This window comes from Mustela lutreola, chromosome 14, assembly GCF_030435805.1.
Source record: "Mustela lutreola isolate mMusLut2 chromosome 14, mMusLut2.pri, whole genome shotgun sequence".
In the NCBI taxonomy this organism is placed as follows: Eukaryota; Metazoa; Chordata; class Mammalia; order Carnivora; family Mustelidae; genus Mustela; species Mustela lutreola.
In genome coordinates, this window is record NC_081303.1 from 31,506,913 (window position 1) to 31,520,987 (window position 14,075).

General features: G+C 33.9%; 1 protein-coding gene across 6 annotated transcripts in view; it reads right to left on the reverse strand.

Moving 5' to 3' along the window:
• RASAL2 (RAS protein activator like 2) overlaps window positions 1–14,075 on the reverse strand; it is a 373,545-nt gene that overhangs the window by 242,247 nt on the left and 117,223 nt on the right. For 2 of the 6 annotated variants that reach the window (XM_059145572.1, XM_059145570.1), the window contains exon 1: window positions 11,663–12,577. The exons of 3 other annotated variants lie outside the window; for them this stretch is intronic. In XM_059145572.1, the coding sequence (XP_059001555.1) occupies window positions 11,663–12,260 (598 nt within the window). In that variant the 5' untranslated portion in view covers window positions 12,261–12,577. Of the gene's footprint in view, window positions 1–11,662; window positions 12,578–14,075 lie in introns of those variants that run through there. One more of the 6 variants, XM_059145571.1, reaches the window with a different exon arrangement.

Consider the following 14,075-nt stretch of genomic DNA (forward strand, 5'->3'; position numbering starts at 1 on the left):
CAAATGCTGACAGCAATTCATATGTTCTAACCACCAGATACCACTTTTCTTCAGAACAACAAACCACACACATAGCATTCAAAATACCCTTTATTTTGGCCAAGGTTGTGGTTATATACTGTGCTTAGTTAAAATTGTTTTAGTTAAAGCCTCAAACTATTTTGACATTTTAGTGGCAGTATCTTTAAAAAAATGGACCAAACACAGGATTTGTTTTGTAAAAGCAAGAGAGTAAATAATCATCTTCAAATCTATATATTGGAAACCAAGAGACATACTAAAGATAATTCAATGAGAAAATCCACATGAGAATCACAGGAAAAAATGCCTGTGGTTTACTGACTCAAGCTCCGTCACTAAGAACCTGTATACTCATATGGATAAGGTTTCATAATCATAGATTCAGAGTCATTACTCATCTTACTCTTCTCTTTGCTTCCTCACAAAGATATACCAGCCCTGAGCGTGAGAAATTGACTAAAAACTGCCTCAGGCAGATAAAAATATGACAATCATCTTGGCAATGAAGACAAACCTCCATGTTCATTAATCAAGCTACCAGTGGGAAACACTATATCATAATGAACTAAAAACACAGGTGTGGGAAATTGTTAATTATTCAAAGTATTCCAATGAAGACTAAAATCTTGTATTTTACACATTTAATAAATGAACACACAGATATGAAACACAAATCAAATAGCAAGACTGTAACATATTTAGAAAACAAATGAAAAACTGAATATAATTAAAAAGTCTCAAAACACCACATCCTTATTTTGGATGCAGGATAGATCCTTTACAAAATACAAGGGTAAATACTCAAGAGAAATGAAACATAGGTCCATGTAAAAACTTGTTTATGAATGTTCATAGCAGTATAATTCATAACAGCCAAAAAAGTAAAATAAGCCCATGTCTACCAACTGATGAGGGTATATGTAAACAAAATGTGCTATATCCATATAATAGAATATTATTTGGCCATAAAAGGAAATGCAGTACAGGGGCGCCTGGGTGGCTCAGGCATTAAGTGTCTGCCTTCAGCTCAGGTCATGGTCCAAGGGTCCTGGGATCGAGCCCCACATGGGGCTCCCTGCTCAATGATGGGAAGCCTGTTTCTCCCTCTCCTACTACTCCTGCTTGTGTTCCCTCTCTCACTGTGTCTCTGTCAAATAAATAAGTAAAATATTATTTTTAAAAAAAAGGAAATACAGTACTGACAGATGCTATAAAATTGGGTGAACCCTGAAAACATTATACTAGTAAGAGGCCACACACAAAAGCCCACATATTATAGGATTCTATTATATGAAATCTACAGGCACATCTATAGAGACAGAAAGTACATTAGTGGTTACCTATGGTCAGGGAAGGGCACTGGGCAATTGGAAAGTGACTGCTAATAAATACAGTTTCTTTTTCATGTTATAAAATTTATTGCAGTGTGGTTATACAACTCTTTGAATATACTAAACACAATTAAATTGTATACAAGTGAAAACACCATGATTCCACATAAACGAGATACTGAGAGTAGTAAAATTCTTAGAGACAGAAAGTACACTGGTTACCAGGGGCTGGGGAGAGAGAAGAAAGGGGTGTTACTGTTAATGGGAACAGAATTTCAGTTAGGGAAGATGAAAGACTCAGAGATGAATGGTAGTGATGGTTGTACAGAAATGTGAATGTACTTAATTCTACTGAAACTCTACACTTGAAAAGATTGAAATGGTAAATTTTATGGTATGTATATGTTACCACAACTTGAAAGTTGAGTTGTATACTTTGAATAAATTGTATGGTATGTAAATTATATCTCAATAAAGCTGTTAAATAAAAATAAATAAGGTGAGTGTATAAAAGGATGAATAGTAAGCCTGCCGCCACAATGGGTAAACTCCTGATCTATAATCATAAAAGTTGAGTGCCTCTGCTGATAGACTCTGGTTAGCCTCAAATAAGATGGCCAGATGTGCCAAGGTCAGGGTGCTAAGCCTTGACACTCACTAATCCCACACCCCCTGCCTGAGTGATTTCATCCACTCCTGTGGCTTCACCATCCATATGCTCATGATTCCCAAATGTAAACCTTCATATGGAAACTGATCTCTGCTGCTGAGCTGCTGCCCCATTATTTCTTAGTGCTCAATTGGCAGATGCTCCCAGGTTCTTGAAAATGTCTCAGACATCATATGCTCAGAAGGCCACAAAAATGGAGAGGTAAAAACAGCGGCCTGAAGTCAGAAGAAACCTGGGACCCACCACTTAACTAGCTGGGCAGTCTTAGAGATGTAATGGAACCTTTTTGATTCTCTAATTCGTTACTTTTAAAAGGAGAATTCTTCCAACTACGTCACAAGATTATTCAGAGGAATAAATCAGATAAATGCATATAATAAATCAGATAAATCAGATACTCAGGTTGAAAGACCAAGCATATAGAAATTACTAAACATGTATCCACTGCCTCCACCTTTGAACATGCTCTATTTCTTTATTCTCAAATTTAGTTAAAAATGTCACCATGTTCTAAATCTATGAACTTTGTTATTATTAATCCCTATTTGCCTACTGCATTATTGTAGAAATTCTGTCTACCTCAGAAATGCCATTTTACTGGAATTTCTACCATCATTTATTGAAACTTAATTTAGGCTTCTATTATGTCTTGAACTCTGACACAATTTAATTGTATCATCATCAGTCCATCATCCATGCTAACATGAAGTTGTTCTACAAAATAATGAGACTTAGCTTCTACTTTAAGAATCTGTTACCTTTGAAATCCAAAAGCCTTGGCTTGACATTCAGCATAGAACTCTTCCAACACTAACTTACTTTCCTTTGTAGTTCCATTTACTCACATGCCCACTCTTTATGTTTTTCACTTTGTGAACTTCTCACCATTCCCTGATGTACTCCTGACACTCACATTGTTCCCGGTGAAGAATACTCCTAATTCCTTTCCTTAACTTGGGAGATTTTTATTAATCCAAACCTATTTCAAATGACATGTTGTCAGAGATTGCGTTATCTTTTACATATCTGCCTCCTCGCCATGTTGTATACGAGGAGAACATGGATGATGCGCTACATTCATTCTGTGTCACCCTTAGTTGCTGGTGATGAAGGGGGAAAAGGGGGGCGTCAACACTAAAGATCCAGATCCAGTTACATTAAGAAATTTTTGCTCTAAGGTAAATACCAGAGATAACTACTGTTTGGTATAAACCACACCATTAGATTCAGCCAGTGAAATAAATTATTAATGATAATATTTAAAACCAAAACTGAATCCTGTTTTGTTATTATTGTTTTGTTTTTTGCTTCTTAAGACTACTAGAAAACCAAGGAACTATTCATTTTTAAAGGCCTAAAGAGTAAAAAAATGACCCAGTTGCAACATACATCAAAAAATATTTCTTGGATGACAAGGCAAGTTTTAGAATGGTTAATCAAAAATTCTACTAGTTTTTAGCCTTAGGCCCTAACATTATAATTTCTCTGATTTTGGAAACTGAGATTAATAGCAAATTCTAACACTGAGAGACAGGTACAAATTTATGGCATCATGTGAACCACCAGACTACTTGCCTATGAAGAAATAAATTCTATCCTAGGTTATAGGTGGCTCAGCACTCAAGATTATTAGGAATAGTCTAGAAAAACTACTCTATCACTGATGTCACCATTAACTACCATAGACCACACTTAACCTATGTATCTTAGAGAGTATGCACCTAGTATCTCAGCAAAGAATGTCTTCTGATTATCTCAGGGTTTGGTAATGAAAGGCTCAACAACTCAAATTTCCAGAAATTCAGCATTTTGAAAAGAGATACTGGCAGCCAGAACATGGGATAACAGCTAAATAATCTTTTTTAGGAAATGGACTAGGATATTTCAGATAATTACGTAATCTAAGAAATTTTATTACGTAGGATACTGGGCTCTCTCTTATACATTTATTTCTCTTATACATTTATTATGACTTGATGAATGTAACTTAAATAACTTTATTTTAGCAAAAAAAAAAAAAAAAAAGTCGCGCTGGCCAGTTATTTGTTAAGGAAAGTCTTCACACATAAAGCACATATTTTTTCCATTTTATTTGTCAGATTGCTCAGAAATTGCAAAACCACATGGAAAGAGTGAAATCTGATCATTTAAGAATTAGACAAAAAGAAAAAGAAAATTTTACTTTTAAGAATATCTCCATTGGGGGGGCGCCTGGGTAGCTCAGTGGGTTAAAGCCTCTCCCTTTGGCTCAGGTCATGATCCTGGGATCCTGGAATTGAGCCCCACATCAGGCTCTCTGCTCAGCAGGAAGCCTGCTTCCCCTCCTCTCTCTCTGGCACCTCTCTGCCTACTTGTGATCTCTACCAAATAAATAAATAAAATCTTTAAAAAAAAAAAAAAAAGAACATCTTCATTGCAACCTTTGGTACAAATTCAATGAGGGAAGTAAACTAAAAATAAAAGTAAGGTTTTTTTTTTTTATCAATTATGCCTAATAAGTAGCTGAATTTTTATGTTAGTTGGATTTACTGGATTTACTTAAGTATGAAGCAAAAATAATTACTCATTTTCTTAACACTGGAAGGTAATTTTACTTAGTACATATTAATAAACTAAAAATCCAGGTGAAAATAATTTTAAAATGAAACAAGCAGAAAAAGTTATCAATAATAGTGACTGCAAAAACTTAAGTCATTTTGAAGTAAAACTGTTAAATTAATAAAAACACCATAAATGAATTCACTAGAGATAATTTCTTTTCTTTTTTTCCTAGTAAGCTCTAAACCTAGCGCAGAGCCTAACATGGGGTCTGAACTTACTACCCTATGATCAAGACCTGAGCTGAGATCAAGAGCCAGAGGTTCAACTGACTGAACTATCCAGGTGCCCCCACTACAGATAATTTCTAAAGCGTTATTTATATTCTAAAATTTAGAAGAGGATTACATTTTATTCAAAGGGTTAAAAAAGCAATACACAATTTTGACCTCAAAATCACTTGATAATAGGATCCAAAAAATATTACTGTGTAATCTGAGTTACAGGTGATTTACCAAAACAAAATTAAACAAAAAAATGATCTTAACAAAAAGTGCTAGCACACCTCAGTAAAAAACACCTTAAAATAATCGCCCACCATACATAGGTTATCCCAGACATTTCAATGATAGTAAAATAATAGGAAAAAGAATGATTTTTTAAAAACATCTCAATATATGCCAATTTAATACAACTCAGTATTCAACTTTGAACGATACTCTAAAATATCAAATACGAAACTTCTTAATGTGAGAAGTATATTTAAATCTAGAGTCAAAATCCTATTTCCTGTAATACTGGTTATTAACTCTAAAGATTTAAATAATAATAGGTGTTACCAGCGGTATGTTGCTAAAAATTTAACAGCTACCGCTTCTGAAACACTACCACCCACAACCATCACCACCTTTTGATTTGCAACATTTCTGAGGTATTAATAGCCCTACCATGGTTAATTTGAAGGTATCAATGCAATGTCACTACATGGTAATTGAGAACAGATACCCATTAATAGACTGACTTCTGCAAGCTGGCTCCAGTACATCACTGGGCATTAACTTCCATTGAACTGACAAGCACTGGGCTATAGACTTTACATAGCCTATTCCATTTAATCCTCACAATAAACTACAAAGTATGTATTACTTCCTCTTCCAAAAGAAGAAATGGAGGCTCTGAGAGACAAAGTAATTTGCCCAAGGTCACATTAAGAATGAGTGGCAAAGCCAGAATCTAAAAATATTTTTAATTGCTTTAATTATCGTTCTTCATTCCCACCCATAGTTTTTATGGGTCTGATTTTTAAATGAACTAACTCATTCATTTGTCTACTTATTTGTAGTACTACAGTAATGGCAATATTTTTTTGATAAGAAAAGTGAGATCATGACCTGAGCCAATATTTTTTATTGATATTTATTGTAGTACTATAATTGATGACATATACAAAGAGTTTGAAACAGGTTTTCATGTCTCCAAAGACTGTTTTTCTTTCCCCTAAAATATTCTGCTTCTAAAATAAGGAATATCAGATAAATAATCAGTAATAAACTAGAGCTCAGTATAAAAATCAACATACTATATTATCATCTTTAAAATTAACTATAAAGTATGCATTAAAAACAGAGCTCAATCACAAGTATAAAATACATGGTGGTTTATTTTTCTTTTATTAAAAACATTTTCAAAATTCTGATGGAAAAGTTAAAGAAGTCATAAACAAATGGAAGTGTACATACACACATACAGCTCTTCGGTGGGAACTCAACATGTTGTAAAAAATATTGCAATAGTTCTTCTACTAACTAAACAGTTAGTAAATAAAAAGCTAAAATAAAGTACTCAGAACTGAGAACACATTTAGTGAATATCACTTAGACAAAACTGGTTATCTTAAGAAATTATTTATAGGGGTGTTTGGCTGGCTCAGTTGATAAGAGTATGCAACTCCTGATCTTGTGGTTGTTAGATCGAATTCCACATTGGGTGCAGATAAATAAAATCTTAAAAAAAAAAAAAGAAGGAAGAAAGAAAGAAATGACTGGGCCATCTGGTGGGTCAGTCCAACCTGACCTGATTTCAGCTTAAGTCATTATCTCTGCGTCATGAGATCAAGCCCCACTTCGGGCTTCATGCTCAATGGGGAATCTGCTTGAGATTTTTCTCTCTCCCTCCCTACCTCCCTACCTGCTCTCTTGTGCTCTCTCTCTCAAATAAACAAATACATCTTTAAAGAAAGAAAGAAAGAAAGAGAGAGAGACAGACAGACAGACAGAGAGAAATGATTCATAAATGTAAAATTAAGATTGAAACATTTCTTAGGGCCAGCTCTATTTTTTTTATTATTAAAAAAGAGGAAGAGTCAGAATTTAACCTCAGATCTAACTCCAAAATAAGGACTAAGCAGTATATTATAATCATAAACCTGCTTGGTACCTGAAAATAAAATTAGAAATTTTAATTACTTAATTAAAATTAAAATCGTTAGTTACTAAGGATTGTGTATGGTTTTAATGGTCTTCCTTATATTTTTCTCTGAAAAAATTTATACGATGATTTTTTATTTTTATAATTGGAGAAAAGTTTATTTGATTTTATGAGGGAGGAAATGTTATTGCTTACAGAAATGGAAAAATCTGTGAAATAAGAGAAATTCCATTGTGTTATGGACACTGGAGACGGTATGTGCTATGGTGAGTGCTGTGAAATGTGTAATCCTGATGATTCACAGACCTGTACCCCTGGGGCAAATAATACATTATAAGTTAATAAAAATAATTTTTTAAAAAAGAGAAATTCCAGGAACAATTTTTAAACAGAGATTCCCAGAATATCTTAAACATATGCTGAAGTCATGTAGAAAAGAATAATTTGGTACATATTAATATACAAAATGCAAATATTAATACTGTAATACAAATAGCTAATTAACAGCAAATATTAATAGCTAATATCCTAGCTAGGTAGGTGTTACACTAAATCACTGAAATGCAGTGATTCTTTTTTTTTTTTAAGATTTTATTTATTTATCAGAGACAGAACACGCACAAGCAGGGGGAGAGGCAGGCAGAAGGAGAAGTAGCCTACCCATTGAGCAAGGCACCCACTGCAAGACTTGATCCCAGGACTCTGGGATTGTGACCTGAGCCAAAGGCAGATGCTTAACAGACTGAGCCACCCAGACATACCTGAAGTACAGTGATTCTTATGAGAAATGGCAGAAAGGAACATATTTCTCTGTATTTTGCAGACACCTCTTTTAATTTATAATAAAGAGTAAAGAGCAGGTCCAATTATAGAGATCTGAGGTACTATATAAGTTCTTATACTAATTAATCCTCAGCACTATTTATGAATGCACATCTTATGAACTTACAGTACTTTTGTTTTTTCTAATTTGGTTGATTTCCTAGAATAAATGAGGAAGCTGCTAGTTACTTAATAAAATAATGTGCTATATTCCCAGCACTTAAGAACACTGTCTTAGGACTCAATGTTACAGTTGTTGAATTAATGTATAAAGTCCCTTCCAATAAGATTTTTAATGAAAAATCTGTTAAAAAATTGAATGAGCATATTAAAACAAAGTTATCTAGAAAGAAAAATAGTCTTCTAATTCCCAAGTTAGGGGTCTTTAAAAACATAAAACTGGGAAGACAATATTCTTACTACTAGGACATTACAAATAATGTCAGTTTAACCAGACATAAACTATAATCAGAAATAGAGAACTACATGGGGTATATTTAATTTCCTTTCCTACTTTCTTTTTTTAAGCTTTCATTCCTATCTCTACCTACTGAAAGAGGAAGAAAAATAATTTAGGAATGAAATTACCTCCCAGTAACTTAGAGTTTACATTCCATGCATGTTTACAGTTACATAGTATTTTCTACCGTTTCACATAGCTAGTAAGTGGCAACTAGTAGGCCCTATGATATTTTGTTGATCTGATATGCTGCCATGGGTTTATGGTTACTCCTCTCTTACTGGTGTTTCAATTTACTTCCACTATTGAAATCATGTTGACTTAGTGTTTAGACATTGGCCCAAAGCAGTTGGAATTACTTTCAACTATAAAAAGTACAAGTTATATTTTTTATACTGTATCATTTGACCTACATATTCTCTGACCTACATCAGATAAATTAATATATATTACACAACTGGAAGGTTGAATGTGGAATAGTAGTGAAGCCTTTGAGCTTCTCCCTCTTAAACTGGTTAGAGACCCTGAGCATGATATATTTCACTGCTTTAAGAATGAGGGTAATTGGATGCCTGGGTGGCTCAGTGGGTTAAGCCGCTGCCTTCGGCTCAGGTCATGATCTCAGGGTCCTGGGATCGAGTCCCGCATCGGGCTCTCTGTTCAGCAGGGGCCTGCTTCTTTCCCTTCCCCTCTCTCTGCCTGCCTCTCTGCCTGCTGTGATCTCTCTCTGTCATCTGTCAAATAAATAAATCAAATCTTTAAAAAAAAAAAAAAAAGAATGAGGGTAATTATGGTCAGCTATGGAACAAGAAATCTGTTCATGCTCAGAACATATACAATGCTCAGAACAAGGTTGGATACACAGAATTTAAGACTAGAACATTGCAATTTACTTACATTTTTTACCTATAACACCCATCAGGTATTCTACCCGCCTTTTTTTTTAACTCTATCAGTTTAAGTTCATTTTCCTAACAGAAACAAGACCTAATATATATATATAGAACAAATGCTATGTGTCAAACACTGTTTTACACACTTTAAATACATACAACATTACCTAATGCCTCTTGCATCCACAGTTCATATTGAGGAAAAAAAGTAACAAACACTCATAGGTTTCAAATTAAGAAATATGTTGATTTTCTTAACACAGTCTTTAAGACATCTACGGTTTAATATTCCATAACTTGCTATAATACTATAATAGCAACCCTAATGAGAACACTTTATATTCACATGGCATCTGTGAATAGATGTTATGTAAACTATAATGTACATAATATTTTCAAATTTTGTCTATCATTTGAGAGAAAGGCATTACTATTCCGCAAAGTGTAAAGAGAGATTCAGAGGTGAAACTTCGCAGATGATAACTGGCATAAATGGAAGTAGAATTCAGGTCTCCTGGGCCAACTGTATCCTTCTCTTGTGGGGAATGAGAAATGCAGGAAGATTCACACCTGCAGAAGGTTAGAAAAGCATGGACATGGACTCTCTGCTGAGTATGACCTACTGCCCACAGAGAAAAGGAGATCTCCGGACAAGAACAAGCTCCAGTCTTTGTATTAAATAGCACATTTCAGTCTTAAGAGCTTGAATCTTCACTGGTGAAGCACTTAGAGGATATCATAGTATTTGTTTAATTAAAATTGTTGATCTGACTGGAAAGACTACTTTGTACTGTTATTTAATTACTGACTTGAAATCCCTCCTAATAGCACCTTAAACTTTTATGCTTCCACATGTATAATTATTCTATGATTATAAGTGATAAAGAATATTAGGAAATATATTAAGAATGTAATAAATGCAGAATATTTTGTATCTCCTTAAGTAAACCATAAATGTATAAAAAGTAGGGACATAATCTTTGAGCACATCACACATACTAGGCAGTCAATAGCTTGGCAAATTTACTAGAAACTGAAAATTAACTACAAAAGCCCAAAATCTTTATGAACACCAAAAAACCAACAACAACAACAAAAATACCCCACCCAAACCTCCAAAATCCTATAGCTTTCTTTTATCAAATGCATACACATTAACTGTTGAGAGGCACCGATCCTAAGAATTTATTTCAAAATTTTAATTTCCTTTGATACTCCTTGATATCATCCTATCATCACCTGCCAGGGAAGCACACATACTGGCATCCAAGGAAATCCAACAACCTAGTCTTCCAAAAACTCAACAGAATGTTAATACAGGCACATCAATAAGATTTTACTCTTGGTAATTACTTATAAATGAAGGGTAAGAAGAAAAAAGATAAGCTTAATAGTATCTTTAAAACTCACTAAGCAAAAGAAAATCTAGGGAGGACAAGGCTCAGGAGGAATACTGAATTTGGAAAACTCTTTAATTTTTTACTGGTATGTCACCATTTAGCATTCTTCATCTTCATTTTAAAAGAAACTAAGCTGTACTCCAACAACAAAATCCTTCAACAACTCCCATAATTTTCTAAAGAGTTTAACTTTCATGATGTGGTCAACCTTACAGTAAAGATTCGCTCAAGTATTCTAATAGCAAGAGCTGGATGCAGATATTATCAGAGTTTCAGTGCTGAGGTTTCCAAAAACAACAAACAAACAAACAAACATGGGTCATAAAGCAGAACTGAAATAGTTCAGCAGATAAGGTCAATCATTTCCAAGGCAATCACATAAAACTTTAAGAGTTATTATTTTGGATTTAACAATGCTAAAATCAATATAAAATATTTTTAAATTTAAAGAAGTCCTAAATGATATTTTTTTAAAAAAGTAATGATTCTTTTGCTGAAATGAATCAAATACAAGCTTCTATGTTGTCATCTGAACAAATTCAAGATTTGCATCTCGCTTCCATATTCAAATTGTGTATTTTTATGACAGAAGCAAATCAAATTCCAACCAGTTAAAAGCTACCAATACAATTCTGCTCTAAATAGTTCTCTCTTATAATATTTGTTAGTTTTTATGAAAAGATAATAATAGAAATTCTGTTTAATTCTCAAATTTCTCATGAGGAAAGTATTTGATTATTTCTCCTCCAAATCTCACTTAACTTACAAAAGTTTATCAATGGAGATAAAAAAGGGTTAAAAAAACAAAGCAAAACAAAACAAAACACTTTTATACAGGCTCCAAAGTAGAATTCAAGAGTTTAACATATGAAAAAAAAAAAATCCTTAATTTAACCAAATCTATTCATTACTATTATTTACTATTATTCATTGAAAAAGGATTTCTGAAGTCAGGTTTATCACTTGTTAAAAATTCAAATTAAATAAATTTGTTTTATAATGAACAAACAGAATGGTTTATCTTATTATAAAGCACAATTAAAATTTCAATACTAATTAAAATTGAGCCATCCCTTCTTTCTCCCCTTATCACAATATACCTTCTCTTACTGGCTCATTGGTTGATTCTCCTTTTAGACTCAGCATCCTGGAGAAGCCATTGGAAAGAGTAGAGAAAATGCCACGGATGAAATATCCCTGTTGCTCAGATTCCTCTGATGTCCCTGAAGTCGGCCACGGTCTAACAAATCTGATATTGCAGCGGGGTTCTGGCTCTGAAATAGATCTGGTGAACGGAACCCGAAGTGACCGGGTGTTGACCAGGTTCAGCTTCTCTGTTGATGTTCCAAAGACCTCATTAGCAGAGGAAGAAGCCTTATTGCCAACCATCTTTGGCAGGACCTTTTGTTGAGGTTCATCCAAGTCTTTTTTATTAGTCTCCAACCTCTCCCTTTTGCTCCCTTTCCACCTATAGCTGGGATGTGTTTGCCACCGATAAGCACCCAGTGGCTTTCCTAGACTGGAAGCAGCATGTTCATTTTTCTTCTTCTTGCTTTTCACTGGACCACGCCAAGGATAGCTCTTTAAGCTTGCTCCTATCTCTGAATTTGCATCAGCAGGTTCTGACAAAGATCTTCGATAGCTTGGAGGACAAGGTGATGTCTGTCGCTTAAAGATGCTCATCTTCCACGACTCCATTTTTTAACAACTTCTCTAAAACGTTAAGTTTCCTCTACTCTGCAGTCTTTGCAGTCGAACCACACTTGTCCGTGCAGTCCAAAATATTCAACTGCTTAAGCAGCTTTCTTTGTGTGGCTTTGAACCACAGCAGATGTTGCTGCTTAAGAGCTGGTGTCATGTTATTACCCCATTTTCCCAGATCTCTGAAATTTCAGCAGCACCCAAAAATTTCTTGCCTGAAGCAAATAATCTTCAGAGTGCAGCAAAAGTAAAGATTTCCAGATCATCTCGCTTCCTGCTGTAGGTTTCATCTCTGTACTAAGTTTTCAGGAAATGATTTTAAAGAAAAAGAAGTGAAATAAAAGCAACAAAAACCCACAAACACCTCTATGGGCCAATAGCAGTTAAGTGTTCACCACGCAAATGACAGTGGGTTAAAAACAGATTGTGAAAGTACTCAAGCTGACATCCACAACTGACGGAAGAAAGAAAACTTGCCTAAAAGTCTGCCCTAGAGGTGACAATTCTTCAGAATAGTTTCTAAAGTCTGTATTTCAGAATTTAATTTCAAGAAAATCACTGCTATTTATACCACAACTTCTCTCAAAATTAATACTGTTTTTCAACCAATAGGTAAAGTCATATACTCTTTTGTTCAAGTAGGCACTGCAAGGAGGAGGAAAAATAAGCTAAAGAATGCCAAAATTTAAAGCCATTTTAAAAATAACATATACTAGGGAGAATTCTAAAAGCATAAATGGACAGAAAAGAGACCAGGGACAGAGGGTATTTGCTATGAACTACAGCAAAGGAAAATCAAAGTCTTGGGGCAATATCTTGTGGGAACTGGAACACAGGAACATACATATTTAGATGATTTCTAGAAGGGGAAAGTTTGCTTTGTAAATCTAGTTGGAACAAGTTGTCTGGAAATATATTCCCTATCTGTTTAGACAAAGAAATTCCTTTACTCTTCTTTGTGCTGCTTACAACTTAAAAAAAAAAGAGCTGACTATTCAAAATTCTGTTAAAGCAAGTACCTTATAGTGAACCAAGATCATGAATGCCAAGTTTTTGGCTGGTTAATTTTTTTTTTTTTCAAATGTCTGCTCATAAACTCCTAAAAACAGGGGTTTCAAATGGAAAGCCTGACAGACTTTAGGCCGCCAATAAAAGAGATATAACATGGTAATCAAATCACTTTGCAAGTTGCAGAAAAAAATAATTTAAGCTGGAAAATTAAAAACGTATTCATGTAGTTGCAGAACACGTACAATGAAAAACCGTCCTCAAACTAAGTCTCTTTACTATAGAAATTGGACAGTTAGTACCTTATCTATTCTTTCAAACATATTAAAATGTTCTAGTTATTTCCATTATCATAAGGCAATAATCCATTTTTTTCTTTATATAGGCTCAAAATTTATTATGTCTATATTAAAGAAATGTTGAAGTACTTGGTGTTCCCAAAAACATAACATATCAAAGTAGAGTGTCTTACAGTCATAAAACTTTCTCGTTTAAAAAAAAAAAAGGCAAAACAAACAAAACCCAGAAATCTGACTTTGCACAGAGAAAAACAATAAACATTAAGCTCTAATCTCTATTAATGGTGCATCACACTATCTACAAAAATTAATCTGTGATGAAAATAAACCTAAATGTAACATGTAAAACTGTAAAGCTTAAAAAATAAGCCAAAGGAGAATATATTAGCAAACTGAGGGTAGATGAAGATTTCTTAGAACACAAAAGAGCAATAACTGACATAGGAAAATAGGAATAAATATAAATGCACAAAAATCAAAAGCTTCTGCTCAGTACAAGATATAT